This window comes from Chamaea fasciata, unplaced genomic scaffold, assembly GCF_029207755.1.
Source record: "Chamaea fasciata isolate MVZ Bird 193981 ecotype frontalis unplaced genomic scaffold, bChaFas1.0.hap1 SCAF_16, whole genome shotgun sequence".
In the NCBI taxonomy this organism is placed as follows: domain Eukaryota; kingdom Metazoa; phylum Chordata; class Aves; order Passeriformes; family Sylviidae; genus Chamaea; species Chamaea fasciata.
Genome location: NW_027094101.1, coordinates 10,110,905 through 10,137,633, shown reverse-complemented (window position 1 = coordinate 10,137,633; position 26,729 = coordinate 10,110,905). Strand labels below are relative to the sequence as shown.

Here is a 26,729-nt window from a genome sequence, read left to right as displayed (position 1 = left end):
GGATGTGTGTCTTAGGAGGCATTCATTCTATCTGTCCTCTTCCAGATGAAGATTTCAATGTGTCTGGGGCATTCGTGGCAGTTCCTGCTGTAAATTCCAATCACTTGTCACACACTGGGAATGACTATGAATGTGGGACCCTGGAGAGGAAGAGGCCTTTGAGCATGACTGTGATGGAAGGGGATTTGCTGAAGAAGGAAAGGTACGTGGAATTCTCACCTTGGGGGTCCATTATAACCCTCTTCCAGTGAGGCTTCAAGCAGACACCTTCACTGGTGTCAGGAGAGGAATTCCATGGAAATGCTGTAGGTAACAATAGTGATTTATTTCCTGTTGTTGCAGCCTGAGGATGGCTCAAAGGTAATGTGCTGTTACTTCCTTCCAGTTACACTCCTGCATGATAAATCCCAAGCAGATCCTGCTGCTCCCAGTTTCCGTTCTGGTACAGATGGGGGTGGTCTAGGATTCAGTGGAACAGAAGTGTCTGCAGTAGCATCTCTCAGTCTCTAACTTCTGGTATTCCATGGCTTCTCTTTCAAAGCCCATAAGCTGAGGTGGTGTTACCTGGTGCCTTCATGATAAGACTTCTGAGTTGATGATGGTACAGTATTGCCACAGCAAGCAGTAGAATGCTAAAAACTCCCAGTAAAATGTGCTGTTTCCCATATAACATGTAGTGTAACGTTCATTCTTATCACTCATCATGAGTATTCAAGTGATGTGCTTGTTTCGAGCTGTTGATGCAAATATTAAGTTGTTACCTCTTAGCTCTGACCAGCCACATGCAAATTTGTCAGCACTCACAGAGGAAGAAGAAAGTCAGTTCAAGATTCAGTGTTTAACACAACAAGAATAAAATGATTTCTAGAATGAATGTGCTGTATGTATTCTAAAATCTGTTAAGAGTTGGGGTCTGTTTCTCCATTGTTCTCCTTGAAACACAAATAGAATGATTTGAGTTGGAAAGGACTGTAAAGATCTCTCATTCCAACCCCCAAAATCACTGCCTGTATCCAGTAACTTTTTTTTGAACCTCTGCTGCAACTTAGTGTGTGACAGAAACAAAATTCATGTGGCAAAACCCCTTTAGTCAGGAGCTCCTGTGGTATGTCAGGAACCGTCTGTATTTACATGTGAGATTCTGAGTGCTCTGACCTCATTGTCATCAGTGTTTGTCTCCAAATGTAATTGAGTAGTTTGTTCCCTGACGTTTAGCTTATCCCTGTGTGGGGATAAGCCAAATCCCGTTGCATGTCTTAACCCTGCTGGTGTCCTGCAGCCAGTGGAAGCTTTAACATCGTGGTGTCGTGCAGCCAGCCGAGCTTTCCTCGTCGCTGCTTTGCATGTCGGGGTTTGTCTGGGGTGGGCTGGGACACCCGGAGTCCTGCTGCTGCTGCCGCAGCCCCTGGGGGGTGGCTGCCTGCTGTGTGTTCACTCTCTCTTCTCTCTGTAGCTTTGGTGTGAAGGTGCTGGAGTTCCCCGCGACCCCGCGGCGATGTGGCACTGTAAACAGAAAGCTCACATCTCCCGCCTTCCAGCCGCCGCTGCCGCCCTGCGAGCCGGTGGCCGAGCAGCCCTGCCCGCCTGCCGGGGCTGAGCCCGGCCCCGGGGCTGCCCCTGCTCCCCCTGCTGCCCCAGCAGAGCAGCCCCACGCTCCAGGCACTGAGGAGGCCAGGTAAGAGGCACGGCTTGCGCTGGTGGCGGCCTGGCAGCGGCTCCGGCAGCACACTGGTGTCACCTGGGGCGGGCATCCCTACCCCAGGGATGTGCCCTGGCAGCTGTGGGCAGCAGGGTCGTGCAGGAGATCTCCTGCCATGGATATGGCTCCAGAACTGGCCTTCTGAAATAACACACACAGTTCTGGGTGTTCCAGATCTGGACTTCTGAAATAACACACATGGCTCTGGATGTTCCAGAATTTGCCTTCTGAAATAACACACACGGTTCTGGATGTTCCAGAATTGGCCTTCTGAAATAACACACGGTTCTGGATGTTCCAGAATTGGCCTTCTGAAATAACACACACGGTTCTGGATGTTCCAGAATTGGGCTTCTGAAATAGCACACACAGTTCTGGATGTTCCAGAAGTGGTCTTATAACATCCATGGTTCTGGGTGTTCATCTTCTGATACAACATACGTAGTTCTGTCTGTTCTGGAGTTTATCTTCTAAGGTAGTGGAATTCTTGGGGGAAAAAATGATGGGGAAAAATACAGATACAGACTATTTCTGCTGCCCACACTGACCTTCCCAGGTTGTGTTCTAGAGATGTGCACACAGGTGATACCAGTTTGCTGCTGAAGGAGCAAAACCTACAGTGGCAATACCAGAAACCTGTTGGTCTTGTTTGTTGTTTCTTGTACACGTTATCTGGATATGTCTTGTTTTGTTTATTTGTCTGTAGCAAGTGTTAGTGATGAGCAGACTTGCTGACTGGAACACTGGCAGTCAGTTTAGCATATTTCAGGATTAGTTTCTTTAGAACAAGTAGGTTCACAGGCTCTTTGCTATTTAATTTCTCTTGATGCTCTGCAGTTGTGTCCCTGGCCTCCAAGGCTGACTGCAGCAGCCTGACTTCCTCCTGTGAGGTGGAAACAGCACTTTGCTCTCAGCTCTTCAGGTGTGAGAGCTGTGACAAACCACGTGTGAAGCCTGCAGTGCCTCCAAATGTCAGCCTCAGCATCTCAGGGTGAAACCCCACCACGAGCTTTGATGCAGCACTGACTCTTGTGCACAAAGCTTGTTTACAAAACCAGCTCGTTTGGAAATCCCCTGCAGACCAATATTTCCTCCACAGATGGCTTTTGTGGCAGAGGCAACTGAAACAAAACCTGGTCTGAAAGTTGCACTTAAAATCTGCATGGCCTCCGTGCAGGTACTCACAATTTATGAGCAGCATCTGGAGAAATGGGGATTGCAAAGTGCCAATGGAAGTGAGGAAGGTCTGTCCTTTAGAGGGCTAAATTGCTGCAGGTGACTCTAAGTGCAGAGAAGTGAGAGAAGCCTGCAGGTGCACAGCCACAGGAGGGGACCCTGCCAAGAACCACCTCAGCTGGCTCATCTTCCATCAGCACCATCAACCCAGCACTGAACCATGTCCTCATGTGCCACTCCACGTGTTTTTTGAACACTTCAGAGACTGTGACTCCACCACTTCCCTGGGCACCAGTGCCAGGGCTTGACAATGCTTTCCATGAAAATTGTTCCCTAATATCTGATCCACAGCACGGTTTGTAATGGCACAGCTGCAGCTGAGCCAGGCGAGGCACGTCACAGCCATCTCTGATGTGGGTTTTTTCATTTGCAGCACCTCCAAAGCCAAGGACAGCACGTCTGCAGGCACTCCTCCCCCCGTGAGGAACGGCAGCCAGGCAGGGCCTGCCCCGGGCCAGGCAGCCCCCAGCACCTCCCAGCTCTCTGTCAGCCAGCCCCAGAACGCTGCTGGTCCCAGTCCCCACGCCCTGAGGAGAGGTGTGTTTGCTTTTCAAGCCACTGTCTTCCAAGCCTTGATGTACGGCAGAAATGCTGCTAAAATATCTTTATCAGCATCTCTACCCTTATACAGACAGCTGTTTAATCTGTTGGCTTGTCCCCAAGGCCTGGCTGTAAAGCAGCTGGGACTTTTGGACTCTCTGAATGGTGACAGTGTCACCAGTGCTGTTTAACAAACTCTCAAAAGCTATTGATCAGTAAATGCTTGTACTTGATAATGCACCATTTGATAACATATCCGAGGGTATTTTGTGCTGCTAATTGTTTTCTTTGGGAGCTTGGTTTGGAATTGTAGAATTTCAAAATGGTTTGGGTTGGAAGGGACCTTAAAACTCACATTGTTCTGTCCTCTGCCATGGCCAGGGACACCTCCCACTGTCCTAGGCTGCTCCAAGCCCTGTCCAGCCTAGCCTTGGACACTGCCAGGGATCCAGGGGCAGCCACAGCTTCTCTGGGCACCCTGTGCCAGGGGCTGCCCACCCTCCCAGGGGGCAGTGCCTCCCCATATCCCATCTAACCCCATCCCTGTCAGTGGGAAGCCATTCCCCGTGTCCTGTCCCTGATGCTGGGATCTCCCCTCTTCTCTCCGCAGCTGTGAAGAAGCCGGCACCAGCCCCCCCCAAACCAGCCAACCCCCCCCCGGGGCAGCCAGGCAGCCAAAGCTCTTCCCCAGCTGCTCAGCCACCTTCTGTCTCTCCAAAACCACCGGCCAGAAGCTCCTCTCCTCCTGCCCAACACGCAAACCAAGGAGCAGCCCAGACCTCCTCCCCTTCGCAGGTTTCTGCACCTCGGAGATACTCCAGCAGCCTGTCCCCAATCCAAGCCCCCAGCCACCCTCCCCCGCAGCCCCCGACGCAGGCGACTCCCCCCCTGCAGCCCAAAGGCAGCCAAGCATCTCCCGGGGAGCAGGGAGCGGACCAGCCCTGCTGCTCCCTGCCGCAGACTCCCACTCCTCCCGACACGCCGCCGCTGGGGAAGCGCCCGGGCAGCGCCCCGGCCGTGCCCCCCGAGCCCTGCCCGGCTCCCTCCGTACCTCAGAGCGGCACCCTGCCCCGGCCCCGGCCCGTGCCCAAGCCCCGCAACAGACCCAGCGTTCCTCCTCCTCCTCACCCCCCCTCGCAGCTGCCTGCGGACGGGACGGCAAACCCCGCCCAAACGGCGTCCAAAATCGTCACAGGTGAGTGTGACAGCTCCTCTCCTGGCGCTGGCAGTGCGGGAAATACTGCCTGGGGCTGGGGGTTAAAATAGTGCCTGGAGCTGGGGTTAAAACAGAGCCTGGAGCTGGGATTAATAGTGCCTGGAGCTGGGGTTTAAAGAATGCCTGGAGCTGGGGTTAATAGTACCTGTGGCTGGGGAGTTAATATTGTCTGGAGCTGGGGTTTAAAGAATGCCTGGAGCTGGGGTTAATAGTACCTGGAGCTGGGGGGAGACTAAAGAGCACAAATCACAGTTCAAATACTCGATAGCTCATTTCCACTGAAATGCCCACCCAGCTGCTCTGCACGCCAGGGTGTCGTTCCTGAGGCAGAAGTGTTTGGGGGCAAGTGGAGATGAACTTTTATTATTTATTTTTTCCTGTTTGGAAGAAAACTGGACACTGTGACAGCAGCTCGCTGGGGCTGTCTCCAGCTCAGCATCTTGGCAGTCAATTCTGCTTGTACATCTGTTGCCAAAAAGCAAATATTTAGAGGAGGGAGAAGATGTAGCCAAGGATGGTGGATTTCAGCACATACTGAGATAAGAAAAGGGCACAAGTGGTCACTGACTCGTGTTCCAGTGGGCAAAACATGCAGAGAATGTTTTACCTTATGAGAACAGAGCCCTCTGATGTGCATTTAAGTTGGACATCCAGAGGCTGAAGAATCACCTGTATTAAACTCTATTTCTTAGGTCAATATCTTCACATTTTAAGTGCAGTCCTTGTTTTAAGACAATCGTGAAATAAAGAGAAACTTTTTGTCTTCTCACAGAAGCTTCATGAAGCTTGTAGTTACCAATTTGATTGGGACAATGTTTCTTTAATAAAGATAGCTAATACAGTTTATTTTTTTTTTAATGTAATTGCTGAGGCCGTTCAAAACCAGCAGATTTTGGAATGTTTTCCTGCTGAGTCGCTGCTTATTCCGGGAAATTCTGAAGGGAGAGATATACTGAGTGTGGGAGACTAATGCTTTTAAATCTACTTATAATTAATAATGGTTGAAACTTTCCCATGACACTGCAGCTTCTCTAGAATTAGACTAATGTATTGGAATGCAGAGTATCCATTTCGTTGCCTAACAGCTCTACCCCAATGCCTTCACAGGTGGGGATGGTTACTGCGAATAAGGTTTGTACTCACAGAAACTGCAACTGCAGCTGAGCTGCTCCTGTTTGTAGCTTGAGCTTGGAATTGTGCTCTGCCGGCTCTGTGTCCTCGTCCCTCCATGGGACATGTGCTCTGCCAGCTCTGTACCTTGTCCCTCCATAGCATTCTGCCTGCCAGGGGCTCTGAGGCCTCTGCTGCTCCATTACAGTGGGCCTGTCAACATTGAGTTATTCCTTAAGTCCCTGGAAAGAATTAACACTTCACACCAGGCTCCCAGAATTAGTCCCCAGCTCAGGTGTGATGAGTGATGAGTTTCCAACAGGCTTGTTCTCCTCAGTGCAGGCAAATACCATTTTCCCTGCAATTTGGTGGTTTGTGGTTACGTTTCAGTGTAGCTCTCACTTTAGCTTTGCAGCTATTTTTAAGCACTTGGAGAGGTTTTTTTGGCAAAATCCAGGCTGATGTGCCTAAAGCAGTGGCAGAACAGCCCCAGCAGCATCTGCACCAGTTGGCTTCCAGCCTCCCTGCTCAGCCTCAGCTCCTGCACACCTCCACTCACTTCCCCTGCCCAGGTGTGAGGATGAGGGAACACCTGCCCAGCAGGCTGGGAAGTCAGGGCTGCCTGCCTGAGTTAGCTCAAGGTTCACCTGCTTGCAGCCAGGACACTGAAATCGGTACTGGATTGAGAAGTCAGGCTGGAAATCATTTAGGTTTGGGGGTTTTAGTTGATTGGAGAAAGAGGTTGCCCAGGGAAGCTGTGACTACCCCTGGATGTGTCCAAGGCCAGGTTGGATGGGGCTTGGAGGAACCTGGGATGGTGGGAGGTGTCCCTGCCCCTTACGGGATTCCATGGTGAAACCAGCAGTAAATGAGCTGCTTAAGCAACTAAAGAGGAGCTTTGATTTTTAAAATAACTGACTCCTCCTGGTTGTACTTTTGTCAGTATATTTAAAATATGAGGATAATTTATTCCCAAGCTGAAGTCAGAAGTGAGGCTGGGCTCTGAATCTTGACAGCACTTTACAATGAAGTTAACAGCAGCAGCTGTGCTAATGAATCAAACTTCAAGGGAAGACTTCATCTAAATTTCCAAGCGTTTCATAGTTTGACCGTATTTATTTTCATTTTAGGGTTTTCCTGGTTCTGAGGAAATTGCTTCAATGATAGCAGACAGGGAGGGTTTGTTTTACCCCAGTGTAATGGGAGAAATCCTTGTCTTGTAATTAACATCCAGCTGGGGCTGCTTCATTAGAATTGGGCACGGCAGGCACCTGCCAGAGGGGAGTGCAGAGCAGAGCAGCTTGGCCCAGGTGTGTGCTGTGAACACAGCATGGGAAAAGGAGAGCTGCTCAGGGAGGATTCTCTCCAAAACTGGTGAAGGGACCCAGAAGATCCAGCTGAAATCCCCTTGGGGAGGGGTTAAAATGACACCTGCAGCAGTACACTCCATGCTAAAACATTCACCTTTTCCAGATCAGTGTGTTTTTAAAGGATTAATAATCTGAATTAACACCACCACCTGTCACATCAGAGTGTCTGCTCTAATATTCACACCTGCACATACCAGCACTCACAGACCCACTAATTCACAACGTGCAGCTGCTGTTTTTAATTTGAACCTTAACAAGTGGAATGAGGGAACAAAATGAAGGTGCCAGCAAACCTCATAATAATCCCTGAACAGGAATTCTGTTCTCAGGATACTGTTGACTCCTTTGTCCATGTGCTGGACTTTAGTAATGCCTCAAATTCTATTTTTGGTGTTCAAGTAAGAAGCCCTAGAATATTCTAATCAAAGGTTTTATTAAATAATCCAGATGTTTGACCAGCATTCAGTAGGAACTGTATTGGCAAGTGCAATGGTAAGGAAAAGGCCCCTGATTGGCCGACACTGTTGCTAATTGCTAATTGCTAATGATGTGTGTGCTAACTACTAACCCCCCACCCCAGTGCCCTGCTGTGTGTGTCCCTCGGGCATGGCCAGAGAGGGGCTGCTGCTGCTCCCATTAACCCACTAAAGCCTTGGAGAGCAGAATGTGAAGCTCTTGGTGTCTCCTGGCCACTGTCACCTTGTGCTGTCTCCGTGTACAGAGAATCCAGAAGTGGCTCCGTGTTCCGTGCAGCTCCTGCTGTGCCCAATGTCACTGCACTGTCCTGTGTCACAAACGCTCCCTCCCCGTGTCACTGCATCCCACAGCAGCTGCTCCAGGGGCCTGGGATGGTGAAGTGTCCCTGCCCGTGGCAGAGGGTGGGATGGCATGGGATTTAAGGTCCCTTCCAGCCCAGCCCATCCTGGGGTTGTGTGGTTTAACTCCTGGTCAGTGCCAGGCCAGCCCAGGGTGGGATTGCAGGTGCCTTGTGCAGTGTCCCAGGACACAGATCCTGCAGGCTCTGGGGGCTCAGGAGCAGGGCAGGCTGAACTCGGGGGCTGCTTCCCCCTCTGCCAGGTCATTCAGAACTTCAACTGGAGCTTTTCTACAGTAACTTCTGGGTTAACTTCAGGATTTCATGCTTGAGTTATGAGTCCCAGTCTCTCTAGGATGCCTGTCTGCACCTCCTGTGCTTGAAAACAAGGCATTTATTTGGATTTTTTTGTTGATTTAAGTGATCTAAATTACTTCCTATGTGGAGCAGCTGCTGGCCTGCAGTAAAGGATGTCATGGCATATTATAAATCAGCTTTCCAAAATCCTGACAAGATTTTCAGTTACCTTTTTTTTGAGCTGCTAGGGATTTTTTTGGTCTGATAATTCTAGCTGCCAGGGCAGTCAGTCAGCAGAGATGCAGCATTTTGTGGTCCCTTTTGGACACCTTGGCTTGAACAAAATCCTCCTGAGAAGAGGCAAAGACCATGCCATGCCCTGTTTACACAGGAGAGAGATTTAATCTGCACTTGGTGTAAATAACTTCTGCCTCCCTTTGACACCATCCTTGTTCCTGTTGCTTCTCAGAGTCACAGGTGATGTTCCCTGGTGGATGATTAAGGTGCCAAATTATTTTGCTGAGTGTTTTGACATTGAAGTCCAGAGTAGCTCTCCAGGGGCATCGAGAAATCTGACCCCAAATCAGTCAGTGTCCTCCCTCCTTCAGGAACAGCGGGGTTTGTTACTTCGTGCAGGACTGAAGCAGGGTCTGTAGGAGGAGCAGTCCGAGCTCTTCAGTTGGGTTCAGCCCTTCGTGCCCTCAGGGGCCCGCTCTGTTCCAGGAGCCCTCGTTGATCTTTGCTTTCCCTTCTCTGTCTAAGGAAATGCCCAGGAATTCCCGAGCCAATGAGCCGGCCCCGGCCCGGCCGCTAAGCTAAACTCGCTGTTCCCTTTTTGTGCAGACTCTAATTCCAGTATTCCAGAACCACTTGCAAACCCTCCTGCAGAGCTTCCCGCAGAGCCGGCGGGCAGAGAGCTGCACAACCACCACCTCCTGCTGGACATCGACAACGACACGGAGAGCACCGCGCTGTGACCGCGCCCTGCCCGCCCTCCTCTCCTGGGGGAAAACCCTCCGACCTAACAGGGAAAAGCTTCTTCTGCCAGCGTGGCACAGCTGTGCGGGGCTGGGCCTGGAGCCTGGTGGGGACAGACACCTCCAGGGTGGCTGAGCTTGGAGAAAAACCTCTCGGAAAACGGAGCCCAACCTTTGGCCGAGCTCGGGTTTGGCGCTCAGAAGAAGTTTAATGATCTGGGTCCGGACAACGGTTTTCAAACTCTTGGATGGAAGGAATGAATCCCTGCAGGAACTCACCTAGGAAGCGTGGTCAGTGCTGATACAAGGTGGTATTAGCAGAAATTCCAAAAGAATAAGAAGCAGAACATTAGTTATTTAAAGTGCATGTCTGTATTAGGGAAATAATCCTTCTCACGGCACGGTTAGAGGTTGGTTGTAGTTCTTAGCCCGTACCAGGAGCTGCCTCCCAAGGGACATTCCCTCTCGGATTTGCTGCAGATCCCCCTCAAGCCATGAACCAAACCCCTGCCCCAGTGCTGGTGGTGACTGCTGGTTCTCAGTCACCCTGTGGAACTGTGGATGCATCCAGTGCCTTGAAGGACTGTCGTGCTGTAGGAGGAACTTCCTGTCTCTTTAATCATTTCATTGCTACTTAGGATCAGTACTTACCCTGATTTCATAGTTATTTGTATTAACCTGCTTTGTTCATGTGCAACTGGCAACTGTTTCACCAGGAAACCGTGGAAATGGGGTTTGTGCTTTTGTTGAAAACGGTTGAATTTTGAAAGAACTTTGAAACAGCTGTTTGGATTCAGCAGTTGAGTGAACATTTATAAAATTAAAGATTGGTTTTTGTCAACTTAAGGCATCTTTATTCTAGTTCTGTTGCTTCCACTGGGTTCTGAAGGTCACAGTGATCCCCTGGACTGTGTAGCTTGGAGTCACTGGCTGCTCAGCTTGGTTTTCTGTTAAGGACTTCAATGGGAGCACTTTGGGACCTTCCTCTGTCACCACACCAGCCCTGTAACAAATCTTTGTAACTCTAAATTCAGTTTGGTGAACCTCAGACTCCAGTCCTGTGACTGATTTTGATGTTTATCCCCCAAACTGTGCAGTGCCTCTCTCCCAGGGTTTCCAGCAATGCTCAGGAAGGATCCCCAAGTGCCAATTCCCTTTATATAGTTCAGCAAGAGTATTTCCTGATTCTGTGTGCTGCTGCAGGTGTCCAGGTGGTGCTGCCTGTTGTCACTGCCTGCACACACAGCTGTCAGTCCTGGGGATGAGGTTTGCTAGGACCCTGCAGTATTTAGTGAATTTTGGGACCCCCCCAGCAGCCTGGGGAGGGGGAGCAGGCTCTGCGGGGAGCAAGGGCAGGTGAGAGGCTCCAGGAGGAGCCTCCTCCATTGGGGTCTTGGCAGTCCCCCCAGCCCCACAGACTCCAGGCAGGCAGGGACCAGCTCTCACTCTTTAATTAAAGTTTCTCTGCAGCTGCACAACCACAGGGCCAGCGATGGTCCCCAGGCCAGGACTCTCCACTGAGGCATTCCCAGAAGGGCTGTGGGTGCCCAGGTGATGAGGGGCTGCCCCTGGGCACCTCTGCCCTGGCACACCTGGTGGGTTTGGCTGGTTGAGGTCCTTCAGGTGCCCGCAGCAGCAGTTCTGGAGCAGTTTCCACGCTGGGTGCTGGTGTTGATGTGGGCATTGGAGTGTCAGGGGTGGTAACTCAGCCAGAGCTCCCAGACAGAGCCGTCAGCACTCACTGCACACAGGGAAGCTGAATGGGCACAGCTGAGCCAGAGGCACAACAGGGCCCAGACAACAGCCCTTGGCTCTGCTCTGAGCACTCGAGGTGTCACTCCTGTCCCTCAAGGCTGGAGGAGCTGAACCAAAGGGGACCCAAGTGGTCGTAGCTGGTTATAGAGGCATAAATAGGAAAGAGAATCCAGGCTTCCTGAATTCCAGGCAGTGCTCTAAGGCCAAAGAGCAAAATTAAATATTTCAAATAACCAAACCAACCTTCCTCAGCTGGTTGGTGCCAGGCGGGGTCTGACGGTGCCAAGTGCTTGGCTCCGGGCACAGCCAGGCCCCCATTAGAAACAAGGAAAATATTACGTCTTTAAAATGTCTTAAATAAAGAAATAAAATTTAGAAAGCATTAAGAATTACATTAACCCTCTGCTAACCATTAATATTTACACCAATTAAGATTAGTTGATGTTGTGGGGGCCAGCACTGCCCCTGGCTATGCGAAGTACGCCCAGAGGAAGACTCCGGCACACAGGCAGAGGAGCAGGTTGATGTTCAGGACGTGTTTCACCAGGGGATTCTCCTCCAGGGAAGCCACGGGCGGGGGCTCGGGTTTGGGCATGCCCTCGGCGCCCTCCTGCCTGCGCTCCATCCCGCAGAGCCACAGGAAGGTGCTCAGCAGCTTCGAGCTCCCCTTGGCCTCGGCCGCACCTGCAACGAGAGTGGGGAGGGAGGGAGGGTGAGCCTGGCCACTGCCAGCACTGTCTGCACCTGCTGGGCACAGGGTTTGCTGCAGAAGCTGCCCGTGCTCTGCACATGAACACTCCACTGCCACCCCTTTGGTCGGCACCTCCGGGGCTGTAGGACCGGCTCCATCCTCCCTGCAGCTCTGAGCTCAGCTTCTGCTCTCCCCAGCATTGTAAGCCACTGTGATGATGAACCAAACCTAAGAACTGAGCTGGGGCTGCTTGGTGCCCCTCAGCCTCCCCGGGCGAAGGCTGCTCTAGTCCATCCCTGCCACACCTCTGAGGTGGACTTCCCCAGAGCCTTGGGACACACATCATTTAACGCTGGGAAGGCAACGCTCATGTCCGACAAGTGTGAGACTTTCCAGCAGCAGGAGAGCTGCGCCGTAACTCATTAACTCACAGCGGCTCGTTACAGATCAAAGGAACAGGCAGCAAAAGCTGCAGCGTTACATAAACAGGGCCCCGAGCCTGGCAGAAACGAGGGATGCGGATCATCGCTGCAGAGTGTACGGGGAGCTCTGCACACAGCTGGACCTAACACTGACAAGTGCAAGCTTTAAAAAATGCAAGTGCTCCTTCACTGATGTGCCAAGAACTCGGCTCAGGGCTCTGGGTTCTCCCTGCTGCTAGAGCCGATCGGGGAACACTGAAAAACAGAGAGGGAATTTCATCAACATTGTTGTGTTTTCCTCCACCCTCCCCTTTTCCAGCCACTTCTGGCGGCAGGTGCCACGGGATAGTGGCCACGGCTCTGTGTCCCATCCAGATCCTCTGTTTCCAAGTAATGCCAGGAGAGCTGGAAAAGAAGCTGGACTCCTGCTTAGGTCTAATGTCAGGTAAAGCCTTTTCCCCCCGGACAAGAGGAGATGGAGGTCAGACCTCACTGTGGGGGCAGCTCTGATCTCTGCTCTCTGTGACAGGAACAGGGAACAGCTGGAGCTGTGCCAGGGGAGGTTTAGGTTGAATATCAGGGAAAGGTTTTCCCCTAGAGGGAACTGGGAACTGCCCAGGCTCCCTAGGAAACCGGCACGGTCCCAGAACTCCAGGAGCCTTTGGACAGCGCTCCAGGGGTGCCCAGGGTGGGATTTGGGGGTCTGTGCAGGACCAGGAGCTGCACTGGATAATCCTCGTGGGTCCCTCCCCGCTCAGCATACCCTCTGCTCTTTAATTCTAAGATCCTTTCAGCACATCCTGAAGCCACAGAATTCTGGAGGAAGGATCTTTAACACCCCTTGTCTTCCAGGCCTTTAGGAAGGCGGGGGGGCTGCGGGGTGGGGGTTTCAGAGCAGGACCACTTACATTTGTTATCATCTGCGCTGTTGTCGGGAGCGGGGCCGAGCTCCAGCTGCAGCGCGGGCGGGTCCTGCCGGGGCGGGGGGTCCCCGCGGGTGAACCAGGTCAGCCGGCTGATCTGATGGCACGGAGAGGGCTGGTAAGGAAACTGCCCCGGGGCCGAACCCGCCCTCCTGCCCCGGGGGAGCAGCCCAGGGCTCTGCCGAGAGGCTGTAAGGTCTGGGCTGAGGGGACACCTCGCTGTGACTCCGTCCCTTGGCACAGACTGACAGCAGGTCAGGGAGGAGCAAAAAGAACAGAAACTGTGGCCAGGGAGGGCTGGCTTGAAGTGGAGGTGCTGAGAGAAGAGGTGACAGGTGGGAAATAGGGGGATTTTTCTCCAAATACACAAAAGAGTCATTATAGAGCACGTTCCCAATGGCAGTGTGGGTAGAGAGGGATGAGCACCACATAAAGCTGGGAAGATTCAGGTTGGAGATGAGGAACAGCTGTTACAGGGAGGGCAGGTGAGCTCTGGGCTGATCACACATCTCCCCTGCTGGGGATTTCTGAGTTCAGTTAGTCCTGCCTTGAAGCAAGAGGAGGTGCTGCTGTGAGAGCTCTGAAGCCCCCCTGCCCATCCTTTCTGCTCTCAGTGCCTTCCTGCAGCCTCAGCACCAGCACATCCACTGAAAACAGTCAAGCTGGCACAAACCTGCTCCAGAGGACAGGTACTCCCTGCACTGGGTTTCCCTTTTCTGCCAGTAAAAATGTTTCCTCTCTAAGTTAGTAAGAGAGTTGGTAAAGATAACGCAGAAGCTGCAATTTCTTGGAAAATACAGGTAAAAAGGCTAATTTGTGATGGATGAAACACACACGGTTGAACTTAACAGCAGCTCTTGGTAGAATCTACTGGTGACCAAATGACTGATTTTTGGTCCCCAAATCAGAAACAGCAGCAGAAGTGCTGGAGCAGAGGAGGGGTCACTGCTGCAGGTGTGACCATGAACCAAGAATGAACAGAGGGGCACCTGCAGCTGATTTCTCCCCGGGGATGTGGCGTGGGACATCCTGGTGAGGGCTAAGGGAGCAGGGGGTGGGTGACACACGCACCATTTCGGGGCCCGGGGGCTCGGTGGCCAGGCTGACCAGGAGCACGGTGAGGGTGGAGATGGCTGCCAGCACCATGGAGAAGTAGAGGTAGTGCATGTACTTGACCACGCCGGGCCGGCTGTCGGGCTCCCCGCACTGGGGCTCGGGGTAGATGAAATCCAGCACCAGCCGGACCATGCCCAGCAGCAGCCCCACCACCAGCCCCCAGAAGGCTCCCTGGAGAAGAAGGGAATTCATTCTGTGTGGGAGCAGCGTCCAGCCAGGCTGCAGGGCTGCTCTGGGGCCGGCAGGGCCGGTACCTTCTCGTTTGCTCTCTTCCAGAAGCAGCCCAGGATGAAGACCATGGCCACGGGCGGCTGCAGGTAGGAGCTGATGGACTGGATGTAAATGAAGAGCTGCCCTCCCTGGCCAGCCTGCACCAGGGGGATCCACAGGATGGACACCACGGTGAGCAGCAGTACGAAGACCCTGGGTGAGACAAAGGGGCACTGCTGTCAGCTCAGGCCCTGCCTTTCCTCTTGCTCAGGGCGAGACTCTGACCGAGGTGTCCCACGACCCCAGAGCCTCTGCTGTAGTCCTGGCCGGGCCTGTGCAGGGTGGTGTCACCTCAGCAGCTGTGCCCAGATGTGTGTCTGGCACTCAGGCTCTGATCCAGCTCATCCCAGTTGTCCCCACCTGCCCACGATCATCAGCTCCCACTCGGAGCAGCGGGGACGGAAGTGTTTCCAGAGGTCCATGGTGAAGATGGTGCTGGAACTGTTGAAGATGGAAGTCAGGGAGGACATGAGGGCTGCTATCATCACTGACATCATCAGGCCCCTGAGCCCTGGGAACAAGGAGGAGCAGAGCCACCCTCAGGAACCCTCACTGGCTCCACTGCAGAGTGGCCCTGAGGTCTTCTGTGGGCAAGAACAGACTTTTAAAACTGGTTTTAGCTCTGATTTGAAATGACAGTGATGGGTTTGTCCCACACAAACCCTGCTAAATGACAGCTCCAGGCTATTTTCCTCTCTGAACTTCCCTCCCAGGCTCCTGTGGCTGCCACATGCCAACCCCACCAGGGCCAGAACCATCACCAGGCTCTTACCTACAGGCAGGAGCTCCAACACCAGCTTGGGATAAGCAATATCAGAGCAGCCAGAGGGGTTGCCACAGATTTTCTGGCAAATGTCCGGGTCTGCACAAGCCACCAGATCTGAAACAAGCAGTGGGGAGTGAGAGGCAGCATTCCCAGGCACAACACACCAGTGTCTCTGGACAAGTTTCTCTGCTGAGTGCTGTAAACTGCTGTCTAAGGGAAATACTGGAGAGCTTGGGGGGCTTCCAGCAAATGACACTGGGCTGTCTCAGCACAGGGATGGCTGGGGCTGCTCTGGGAGGATCTGCATCCTCCAGCTCTGAACTGGAAGAAAATTCCTTCTTGTGTTGGGCGTTTGATGCATTGGAACCTCTCAAGTTATTCAGGAAAGGCTTCTCCAGCTCTGTGGAGTTGGCACAGCCAGAGGGAGGGAAGAGATCCCTCCCTCAGCACTTACCTGGGAAGAGAACCCGGCTGATCATGCCTGGCATTACCATCATAAAGAGGGGCAAAATCTTCAAGTAGGAGGTCATCAAGGAGCCTCCTTTGGCGTGGGAGAGGTTTTTGGCAGCGAGGGACCTCTGAACAATGACCTAGGAATGAAGGAATGGGTTTGGTTGGCTGCCAGCAGCAGGGGCTGCCTGGGATGGAGCATCCCGGCTTTGATCTGCACTGAACTCTGCCAGTCTCAGAGGGTGATCACAGGGCTAGGCTGTGCCTCTGCAGTTGTTGCTTTGGGTCCTGGCTCCTTTGAGAAACAGGCACTGCTTGTGCCACCCCAGCCCAGCCGGGAGGACTCTGTGCTGCAGGGCCTGAGCCTCACCTACCCATGCCCAGCACTGTCCATTCTTCTGCACTGGGGACTCCCCTGACCCTGTGGAGAAGCCTGGCCAAGGAGCAGGACAGAGCCTGAAACGGGCACGGTTAAACAAGAGAGCAAGAAAGCACAACTGGAACAGCAGGAGGTGTTTTAGGGCCTCAGGTCCCTGGCTCTGATGTGTCCCTGGGAGGGATGGGATGGGAAAGGTGAATGAAGAAATTCACAGGTGGTTCACCAGGAATGAAAGGATTAAGTTAAAAAGCAAACAAACAAACAAAAGGCTTGTTCAGAGACTGGGATTAACACACAGACACATTCTTACCCCTTTTCCCATGGAGTTGATTACAATATTTAGTTGTGCATATCAAGTTTTCCTTCTTTAGGACTCAACCATCTGATTTTACTGATGGTAAAATAGGATTTTACTCATGATACCCCTCAGAAAATCAGTCCAGGTGAGGTCACAACCCCCAGGTTTGTAATGGGATCCAAGCAAGCACGGGAACAAGCAGTGACCCACCTGGTCTGTGCACCAGTACCACAGGGATGGGATGGTCATTCCCACCAGGACTCCTGGCCAGGGCAGGTCAGAGTTCACAGGGTCTCGGAAGATGTGGAAAGCATCTTTCCTGGGCAGCCCACAGCTGCTGTTCTCCTTGCGGATGCTGGGAATGGCATCAAAGTATTTTGCCTGTAAACCTTCAAGGCCACCAACTTCAATAAAACCTGGAATGGGTCATGAGAAGCTGTTACTGCATCCCCCCAGGTCAGGACTCTGATTCCAGTCTCTGGGTCACTGTGAGCGATGCTCCACAAGTTTTCCTTCAACATCAGCAGCTCTTGATTCTCACACTGGGCTGGGGAACAGCAGACACTCCCTGCTGCCTGGAGCAGGGGCTGCCTCTCCTATGGGATCACAAATCCTGGGATGGTTTGGGTTGGAAGGGATCTTAAAGCCCGACCAATCTCCACCCCTGCCCTGGCCAGGGACACCTTCCACTGCCCCAGGTTGCTCCAAGCCCCATCCAATCCAACCTTGGGCACTTCCAGGGATCCAGGGGCAGCCATAGCTTCTCTGGGCACCCTGTGCCAGGGCCTCCCCACCCTCACAAGGAACAATTTCTCCCTAATATCTAATTTGATGATGTTTCTGTCACAGTTTAAGTGACAAGCCCCCAGGAAAACACTCACTGAAGGCCATGAGGGACACGGCCCCGACGAGCATGATGAGGGTCTGCAGGGCATCAGTGTAGATCACAGCTGCCAGGCCACCTGGGAGGGCAGAGAGGCACAAACTGGGGTGAACCGGGTCTGTTCTGCCTGTCCCACTTTGCTCAGGTTCTTGCCCGGCAGCTCTTAGCCTGGCGGGGGGGTTCTGTCCATTCTGGGGGGGAACTTTGGCATTTCTCAGGGTCTGAGTCATCATGAGTCACCATTTTGTCGCTAAAAGCCAAAAGCAGAAATAGTTCTACGGGAAATACATGGAAAAGCTCTAAAACAAAGCCCAAGCTGAAAAAGGAGGAGGGAAAAAGAAAAGGGTTGTGATTTTACATGACTGGGGGTGAGCAGTGGGAAAGGAATAACCTTTATTTGTTTAGGATTTCTGCATGGCTCTTTTCCATCTGGCCACTCCTAAGCCCCAAAAGGGCATCCAAGCCTGGAGTCTTTCTGCATTACACGGCTCATTGTGGTGTAAATCCCTCACACCTCCGGAAAGCCCCGGGAAAACAGGGAAAATGCACGCTGGGAATGCCTTGGCTGAGCTTCTCCTTAAGGCAGTGCTGACCTGCACCTACCTGGGGTGGCCTCTGAGGGGGGCTCACTCTCACCTGGTAATTTTTTCTAAAAAGGTGAGTTTTCAATTGCTTTCCCAGCCCAATATCCACACCCATGGCAAAACCAGGCTGCTGAGGGGGCAGGACAGTGCATGGCATGAGAGTCCTGGAATGGCTTGGCTTGGGCAGGAGCTTAAAGCCCATCCAGGGCCACCCCTGCCATGGGCAGGGACACCTTCCACTGTCCCAGGGTGTTCCAATGTCCAGCCTGGCCTGGGACACTTGAATGTCTCAGCTGAGCAGGCAGGGCAGGGGCAGAGTCTGGGCAGGGGCAGTGCCAGGGGTAGGGTCAAGGTCAGGGGCAGTGCAGGGCAGGGGCATGGGCAGGTCAGGGGCAGGGTCAGGGTCAGGGTCACTGGCAGGGTCAGGGACAGTGACAGGTGTGTCCCCAGCACGCACCAGACACGGTGTACACGGCAGTGATGGCCAGCAGCCCGGCCACGGCGATGTACAGATCCCAGTGCAGGGCCTGCTGGATGAACAGGGCCCCAGCATACATGTCCACCTGCAGGGACAGCACAGGGACAGTCACACACTGCAGGGACAGCATAGGGTGTGATTGTCACCACCCAGCCCCTCCCAGTGTGCACACTTAGCCCACCAGACCACCCTCTTTACTGGGACCAGCCTGGTTTGGACATGACCCCCCCGTCCCCCCAGCATCTCCCCTGCAGCCCCAGCAGGGCCATTCTCCAGCCAGTTTAACATCACTGCTGGTGACAGCGGTGACAGCGAGGGGATGACAGGGCTGTCGCAGAGGGGAGCGTGCACAGCTCTGGGACAAAGGCACAGGAGTGAGCGTTTCTCTTTCCCCAGGCCCCAGGGGGAGGAGCTGGGCTGGGCTGGGGAATCTGCCCTGCAAACCTCCCCTCCCCGGCTGCCACAGCCCCAGCTCCCGCCTGGGGATTGTCCCTGCTGCCATGGGGACAGCGTGACCAGCAGGAAAAGTGTCCCCAGGGCTGGGGCCAGCCCTGCCCAACCAGCTCTGCAGCTACGTGAAAATGCTGCGGGTTAGGAGAGCTTCAGGGCAGGCAAAGGGAGGACAGACAGGTGTAAAACATCCTGGATCTGGAGCTGCACCGTCAGAGATTCCACCTGAACCCCGGGACTCACATCCATGTCCGACAAATCCTGGGATGCTTTGGGATGGAAGGGACCTTAAAGCCCATCCCATTCCTGGGTGTGGCAGGGACACCTCCCACTGTCCCAGGCTGCTCCAATGTCCAGCCTGGCCTTGGGCACTGCTGGGGATCCAGGGGCAGCTGCAGCTTCTCTGGGCACCCTGTGCCTCAGGCCCTCCCAGGGAGGAATTCCTGCCCCATGTCCCATCCATCCCTGCCCTCTGGCACGGGGAAGCCATTCCCTGAGTCCTGGCACTCCGAGGACTTTTGTCAGAAGTTTGGGGAGGTTCAGAGGCAGGGTCAGACACGGTGTCCCACCCCGGCTCTCCGTGTACAGGAAAATCCCCAGCAGGGATCTGTCCTCAGGATCTGTGCCCTGGCTGGCAGTTAATGAACAGCCACCGAGCTGTTGTGCAAGGCTCGATTCAGTTATTTATTCCAACAGGTGCAATAAAGGAATGAAGGCTTTTCTTCTAACCTTGTCCCAGCTCCTCCATCCTGCCCTAACAGCACCTGGTGTCTGCACAAGCAATAAATGTGCAAAGGGGAGAAACTGGGGGAGCTGCCAGGGGTCCAAAATCTAATATCCACCCTCAGAGCCCCACCTCTCCATGGACTCTTGCTCAGGATACTGACACGAGCTTTCCCTCCTCCTGGAACAAGCATTCAGGTGCTCATTGAGCAAAAAAACAACAACAACAACAACAAAAAAGGAAGCTACTCCTTTTTGTGTAGGTTCTCAAAAAATTACAGTCTCTCTTCCTTGGGTGTTCTGATCACAAACCCTTCTCTGCTCATCCAGGAAGAGCCACTCATTGCATTTCTCAGCCTCACTGCTCAGCACACATTTCCAAAGGGAATTAAATCCAATCCCTTGCCCTTTTCCTTTTCTACTTACAGATATTTTGGTGAAGATGTAGATGAACAAGTAAAGCACAGCCAGGAATATCTGAATCCTTTTGCCTCCGAAACGTCTCCGCAAGTACTCGGGCATGGTTGTGACCTGCGGAGAGACACAGGGTGAGGGAAGGTGGGACATGGCCTGGGTCATTCCCAGGAATTCCATGAAGCTGTGGGACAGGAGCAGCAGGGCCCTGGGGCTGCCCTGGGCTGGCATTTCACTGAATTCACAGAATCACCAGGTTGGAAGAGACCTTCAAGATCACCCAGCCCCAACACCTCAACTAAACCCTGGCACCGAGTGCCACATCCAGTCTGCTTTAAACACACCCAGGGGTGGTGACTCCACCATTCCAGTCCTTTATCACCTTTCCTGTGAAAAACTTCTTCCTAACATCCAACCTCTGTTTCCCTGGGTGCAGCTTAAGACAGAACCTCTCATTCTGTCAGTGCAGCCTGGAGAAAGAGACCAACCCCACCTGAGCACAGACACCTTTCAGGGAGCTGCAGACAGTGACAAGGTCACCCCTGAGCCTCCTTTTCTCCAGGCTGAACCATGGCTGGGGGTCTCCATCCCCCGCTGGGGACATGGAGGGACTCTGCCCGTGGCCAGGGCGTGGGGGGCAGCCTGAGCCCCCCGTCAGCACCTCTGTCACCCCAGGGGGGTTCATCCCTCACCACCCCACGGGCACACAGCCCACACCTACCCCCGAGGCAATGTAGATGGGCAGGAAGAGCCAGGCCAGCACCAAGACAGAGAACATCCCCTGTGAAGGGAAGGGGAAAGGGGAAAAGGGGGGAAAGGGGGAAAAGGGGGGAAAAAGGGGGGAAAAAGGGGGGGAAAAGGGGGGGAAAAGGGGGAAGGTCAGACCAGTGCTCGGGTGGCACACAGGGTCCCACAGCCGGGGACTCCCAGCGCAGCACCGGGAGCTGCCGGGGCTGAGCCCGGGTGCCCCCGCAGGGCACGGGAAGGGCTCCAGCCGCCGGTGCCTCACTCACATTCCACTCGTAGGCTGTGGCAGCGATTCCCGAGGCAGCTCCCGAGCCGGCCAGGCCGATGAAGTGCCCGCTGCCCACGTTGCTGGCAAACAGGGATGCACCCACCTGGGGAAAGGCAGAACTCAGGTCTGGCCCTGGCACAGGGCATTGCTCTCAGCCTGGCAGGAGCACAGGGCAGCTGTTCCCCCACTCCTGAGTGCAGAGAATGAAATCCTTCTTCTTTTCCCTACAGGTCCAGTGGCCTTGGCACCTCTCCCCAGCTCCTTTCACCATTCACGGACAATTTGTGGGTGTGTTCAGGACCATCCTGATCCAAAGCATCCAATCCCTTGTGGGTGAGCAGAGAAGGTGGGGGAACAGGTAGAAATGCCAGGTCCTGGCATCAGCACCTACTGAGGGACCAGCCCAGATGAGATAGCACAGGCTCCGCACAGGCTCAGCACAAAGCTGTGTCCGTGGTGGGGACCCCCAGGGAATTCTGGAACTCCCCAGGAGCAGCCAGGTTTTGTGAGGCTTTGGGCTGGGCCTCACCCTGCAGCCTCAAATCCGGGGGGGGGAAAAGGCAATACGAGAGTGGCAAAACACAGGAGTGACTTTTGCTGCTTTATCCCTGTTTGGAGAGGTGGGCTGTGCCCCAGCAGAAACGTTTGCCAGCGTGGGGGCAGCAGGAGGACAGGGCTACTCACCGGCCACCAGACCATCTGTCCCCCGGCAAGGAAATAGCCTTTGACGGTGCTGCGCTGCGTCTTCCACATGGACTGAGGGGACAGAGGGGACATGGGCTCAGAGACCCCCCAGCACAGCCCCTGAGCTGCCCCTGGGTGAGGAGAAGGGTTTCCTGAGGGACGATTGCTGAGGGAAATCCTGGGGCCCTGGGAGTGCCCGGAGCCACCCGCGGAGTTTTCCGTCCCCTGGAATGTTCAAGAAGGGAGGAGAGCAATTTTGGGCAAGACCTGAGGAATCTCTGGGTATTAGGAGCACTCAGGAGGAATGCTGGGCTCTGCACTCTGTGGGCTCCCCCTCCCCAGACATCTCTGGGGAATGGTGATCTCTGGAATCATGGATGATCCTGATTCACAACTACCCTGGAGTTGTGCACCACATCCACAGGGAGCAGCTATTCCTCCCTGCCACCTGACAGCCAGGCTGTCCTTCTGCTGGCACAAAAGCCACACCAAAGGATGTCCTTCTGCCTCATTTATATATAGACCATGTTAATAATTTAAGGAATCTGCTGTCAGGACCCCTGTGGACAGGCACAGGTGATTTATAGGACAGCAATTCCTTCCTGGATGAACAAAACATCATTGTTAGCAAGACTTTGTACTCAGACAGCCTCTTCCTCACAAGGGCTCTCGAAGCCTTGGCTCAGACAGACCTGGACAGCCCTCCCCAGGGACACTGAGGGCACTTCCCAGGCTGAGGAGAGGACAAGGACCTGTAAACTCCCCCCCTCCACTCGTTCACTTGAGTCCAGGGAAAAGCAGCCCGATACCAGCCAAAGCAGAACAACTTGAGGCCAAAGCAGCCCCATTCTGCAGCGTGTCAGGGCCCAGGCGAAGTCTGTAACAAGTGTCTGCTCACCCAGAGCCCCACGGCGAGCACGAAGAGGAAATAGAGCACGAGCACAGCGATATCCACGGCCTCCAGCGTCTGCTGGGGGAACACGTCCCACGAGGGGGTCACAGAGGCTGGGGGGACACTGGTGGGCTCCATGGCTTCCTGAGCACTCCTCTGTCCTGCTGCATACACCTGTGAAAGGATGGGTGAGGGGGCAGGGACAGCCCCTGAGGCTCTGAGGGTTTCCTGAGGTGCTGCTGGTGCCAGAGCTCTGGGGAAGGTCCTGTCTCTGTCTTTTGCAGGTGGGTTGGTGGATCTCCGGTGTGATTTTCTCACTGGCGAGAAATGGGTGCATTAGAGAGAGGGTGAAAGCAGCTGGAACAGGCAGAGGGAGGGAGCAGAGCTGGGGGTTACAGCCTGAGGGTCCCAGGGCAGCAGCACTGCAGGACTGGCCCCAGGGAGGAGCTGCTGCCAGAAACGTGTCCCTCCCACGCCAGCAGAGTGTGATGGCACACAAACAGCCCCAGCAGAGCTGGCATTTTCCTCCTTTGTCACAGCAAGAGCTTGAGCCCTATGCAGAGCCCTTGGGTCTCCTCCTGAGCCACAGAACTGTCCCCTGCTCCTCATCAGGAGCAGTAACAGGCAACGTGTCACCAAGGGATACAAACCCCCATTTTCTTTTGCAGAAACACCTGATGGTGAGGTGTGGCATCACTGTAGGATGCCTGGAAGGGCTCCCTGGAGCATCCCTTGCAGAAGGGGCAGGGTGAGGTCCAGGCAAGGAGGTTGGATTAATGCAGTTCCCTCCCATTTCCTCCTTCCCCCAGCTCAGGCACACTGTGTGAGCAGGACAGGAGGTGAAGGGCAGCCTGGGGCAGTCCTGGCTCAGCAGTGGCCACACTCAGTCCCCAAGGGGCCCTCAGAGCAGGTTTGGGATGGTTCCTCTTACCCTGCTCAGCCGAGCAGAGGATTCCCCAGAGAGGAGCTGTCACCACAGCCGGGCCAGCCCTGGTGTCACCAGGTGCCTGCTGGTCTCTGTCCTGCACGCCTGGCCCGGTCCTTTGGCCTCTCTGGCCCTTTCAAGGGGACACTTATAGGCTGTCCCCTGCCAGAGGGCTGCAGAAGGTGTGGCCAAGGGTGCTGGGACAGCCAGCACGGACAAGTGGTCGGACAAGTTCTTCCTCTGAGCAAAGCCTCCCGTCCCCCGGCTGTCACATCACCTTTGTCCAGATGTGCAGCTGCACCTGAACCTGCCCTCAGCTCACCTGTGGCCTGAGGACTTGCCCAGGGTGTCACCAGCCACGCTCCTGCCCCGGTGGGTGAACCAGGAGAGCACCCGAGCGGAGGAGCTGCAGGATGGAGGTGCTGGAGTGCTAAGGAGGACAGGGCCTGCCCTGTGTCCTGCAGCACCGCTGGGGTCATCCATTTACCAAAGGTCAGGCAATAAATAAGGAGTTCCCAGGGGCAGGAACCATCCCAGCCCCTGCTCCCCACAGCTGGGAGTTGTACCCTGGCTCTGCAGCCTCCAGCACGAGTGCCAGAGCTGGTAGAGAGCCATGATCTGGTTGAGGGCAGTGGTCCCAGCAGCAGGCTGGGGCCGGGGACACTCAGCACGTGGGCAGAGCCTTTTCCATGAGCCTTTTCCATGCTTTATAACCCCCTGGATCCCCCGTGAGCTGTGGCCTGGCAGGGAGGCAGGGCACTGATGACCAGACCTCTGCTATCTTACCTCTTTAAGGGCCAATGTGTCTTGGCTGCCGTGGAGTTTTTACTGGCACGCTTAACCTCTGACGAGGAAAGGAAAAACAGGGATCGGTATGTCAGCCCGGGGAAGCTGCTAACCCCGCTCCCACTCCTCCAGCTTCCCCCTGGCACCGCCGGCTCCTTCCATCCCGGCCCACTGCCCACCTCGGGGCCACAGGATCACACAGCCGGGGGATCTCCTGAGCCGGCAGGGACACGCAGGGATCACCCGGGGCTCGGCCCCGCGGGCGGGACGGGGCTCGCCCTGTCCCTCGGAAGGGACGCGGGGACAGCTGTGCAGCACCTGCCGTGCCCGCGGCACACGGAGGGAAGGGGAGGCGGCTGCCCCGCGGGGACATCCCCGCCCTGCCGCAGGTGCCGCTCCGGCTCCTCCCGGCCAACATCCCCCGAGCCCGGCTCCGCCGTCGGCCCAGTGGAAATTTTGCCCGTTTTGTGAATTCAGCTCACAGCCCGCTGTCCCCCGGTGCCTGGCACAGGCGGCGGCGCTTTCCTCGCCAGAGATTGTGAGGAAGGAACATCCGTGGCATGGGAATGAAGCTGCTGGAGCCGGCCCTGTGTATCAGCAGCGCCGGGGGGACGCGGCCCACGTGGCTCTCGAGTGACCCGACGGGCACCGCAGCGCTCTAAATTCCTCCTCTGGGGGATTCTTTTAAAGCATTCCCAGGTCTGTCCACCTCCTGCAGCCGCCGCGGCTCGCCGGGGCCCAGAGCAGCCCAGCAGAGCCCCGAACCCGACGGAGCTCCCGACTCGAGGTAGAAGCTGAAAGGGAACTTACTGCGCTCAGCCGGGTCTTATTCTGCTCCCCGCGCCGGGCACCAGCAGGGCTCTGCCAACTGACAGGCAGCTTAAATATTGCCAGAGAATCGGGGTTTGCCAGCGGAGCTGTTAACAGGGTCACAAGGAATGAGAAGGAATATTTATAGTCAAAGTTAAACTAATTGACCGAAGTTACTCTTTTGGTCTCCCGTGGCTCTGGTGAGAAGTGCATTATTTTCACTATCAGGGCTCCCGGGTCAAACTCCACGGAGTGCCATTCTCTTAAGCAATCTGTGCGGCTACACAAGGGACACAGAACAATAAAAAATCCCGGCTGATGTCCTCTGGAGCTGACAGCCCGTGGCACAGGGAGGAGCTGACAGCCAGCCCTGTCTCTGTGTTTGTGCCTGAGCCTTCCAGAGCGCAGGATCCGTCCGTGGGCTGGGATTTGTAACACACTGCTGGGGCTGGAGGTTAATCCCAGAACGGAGTCCCTCCCTGGGAACAGGCCAGAGGTTTGTCTTCAGCATCATCTGCCTGAAAACCCTGACAAACCATCGGGGCCAAAACACACAGAGTGAGATGCTGAGGAGGGACCTCACAGCACAGTGCCCGTGGCAGGAGGCAGCTCCCAAATCCCTGGCATTGGGGTGCACAGACCCCCAGCAGCACTGCTGAGCAGCCCCTTGCTGGGCAGGTGACCCACAGGCCTGGAGGGAGGCTGGAGAATGGGCACTGTGCCCTCACAAGCTAATCCTTGTCCCAGCCTTGAAGTTATCAACAGGGATTTTACTGTAGGGGACACTCTAAGGGTGTGTTTTAACCTGCCAGGGTCAGAGTTAGTTGGGATATTGGGAATAAATTCTGCCCTGTGAGGGTGGAAAGGCCCTGGCACAGGGTGCCCAGAGAAGCTGTGGCTGTCCCATCCCTGGAAATGTCCAAGGCCAGACAGGATGGGGCTTGGAGCAGCCTGGGATAGTGGAAGGTGTTCCTGCCCAGGGCAGGGGTTAGGGGTGGATGGTATTCAAAGTCCCGTCCAGTGTAAACTTGATGGTTCCATGAAAAACCCAGTGCCTGTATTTTCTCTCGTTGTTTCCCAGTCACAGCTCTGATGAACATAACTGTAGCTCTTGGAATCTTGCAACTGGAGATGTGTTAATTTGATCTGCTGGGATTTGGAAACCCCAAATTTTCCTAAATGTGGATCCTCAGGGGCTGCAAATCCAGCACCAGGTATCTTGTGCCACCTCCCAGTCTATGCCACCTTTTCCCCCCTGACTTACAGCCCTTCCAGCCTGAAGCTGGGATCTTGCTTTGTCCCTTTGGCGTCTTTCATGACACCTGGAGAATAGCTCCAGATCGTGGCCCTTCAAACCACAATCAAAGTACTTAGAGGAAGGTTCCCAGCTGGTTCCACTTTGCCTTGGGGGTGCCTGGTACAAATGTGTCCAGCTGTGATCCACCCTGACCGTGCTCAAGCTGCTAATTTCCTCTCTGAGGTCTTTTCTCCTCTGTTTCTTGCAGGAAAGAGTGAAATCCCTGGAGCTTTGGAGTGTGAGCTGGGATTTTCAGGGACAGTTTCCCGGTGTGTGTCAGGGGATGGAAGTGGCACCCCTGGAGCAGGAGCAGCCAGGGCTGCGTTCCCTGCACAGCCCCTGCCTGCTGCCAGAGCTGTTATTTCCTTCCCAAGGACAGGCTTTCCTGTGAGGATGATCCCGTGGTCAGGACTGACGCAGGAATCCTGTGTGAGGCTCAAAGGTGCCGGCTCCGGGCAG

At 54.6% G+C, this 26,729-nt stretch overlaps 2 protein-coding genes across 8 annotated transcripts in view; one reads left to right on the top strand and one right to left on the bottom strand.

Moving 5' to 3' along the window:
• Positions 1-10,105, top strand: part of ARHGAP17 (Rho GTPase activating protein 17) — a 40,544-nt gene extending 30,439 nt beyond the window's left edge. The window contains exons 16-21 of one of the 7 annotated variants that reach the window (XM_066198438.1): positions 46-202; positions 1,454-1,675; positions 3,309-3,472; positions 4,086-4,670; positions 7,619-7,663; positions 9,045-9,218. In XM_066198438.1, the coding sequence (XP_066054535.1) occupies positions 46-202; positions 1,454-1,675; positions 3,309-3,472; positions 4,086-4,670; positions 7,619-7,626 (1,136 nt within the window). In that variant the 3' untranslated portion in view covers positions 7,627-7,663; positions 9,045-9,218. Of the gene's footprint in view, positions 1-45; positions 203-1,453; positions 1,676-3,308; positions 3,473-4,085; positions 4,671-5,798; positions 5,823-7,618; positions 7,664-9,044 lie in introns of all 7 variants that reach the window. The other 6 variants (XM_066198437.1, XM_066198436.1, XM_066198439.1 and 3 more) reach the window with 6 other exon arrangements.
• SLC5A11 (solute carrier family 5 member 11) lies at positions 10,100-25,036 on the bottom strand. The gene is made up of 17 exons (XM_066198442.1): positions 24,974-25,036; positions 24,164-24,221; positions 22,459-22,626; positions 21,561-21,632; positions 20,875-20,979; positions 20,583-20,642; positions 19,874-19,978; positions 18,254-18,359; positions 17,211-17,291; positions 16,540-16,745; positions 15,657-15,792; positions 15,209-15,316; positions 14,797-14,947; positions 14,421-14,589; positions 14,122-14,337; positions 13,036-13,147; positions 10,100-11,698 (listed from the first exon to the last, which is right to left on the bottom strand). Exons 3-17 carry the CDS (start codon positions 22,588-22,590, stop codon positions 11,484-11,486), a joined length of 1,974 nt encoding a protein of 657 aa, XP_066054539.1. The 5' UTR covers positions 22,591-22,626; positions 24,164-24,221; positions 24,974-25,036; the 3' UTR covers positions 10,100-11,483.
• Between the last annotated feature and the right edge of the window lie 1,693 nt (positions 25,037-26,729).

What these genes read in the sequence shown, in the direction of transcription:
- SLC5A11 (XM_066198442.1), bottom strand. Translation starts at nt 22,590, where the DNA reads ATGGAGCCCACCAGTGTCCCCCCAGCCTCTGTGACCCCCTCGTGGGAC. An exon ending in TGCTCGCCGTGGGGCTCTGG is followed by an intron (nt 21,633 to 22,458) that starts GTGAGCAGACAC and finishes CTGTCCCCTCAG; the next exon opens with TCCATGTGGAAGACGCAGCG. An exon ending in CGTGTCCCTCATGGCCTTCA is followed by an intron (nt 16,746 to 17,210) that starts GTGAGTGTTTTC and finishes GACCCATTCCAG; the next exon opens with GTTTTATTGAAGTTGGTGGC.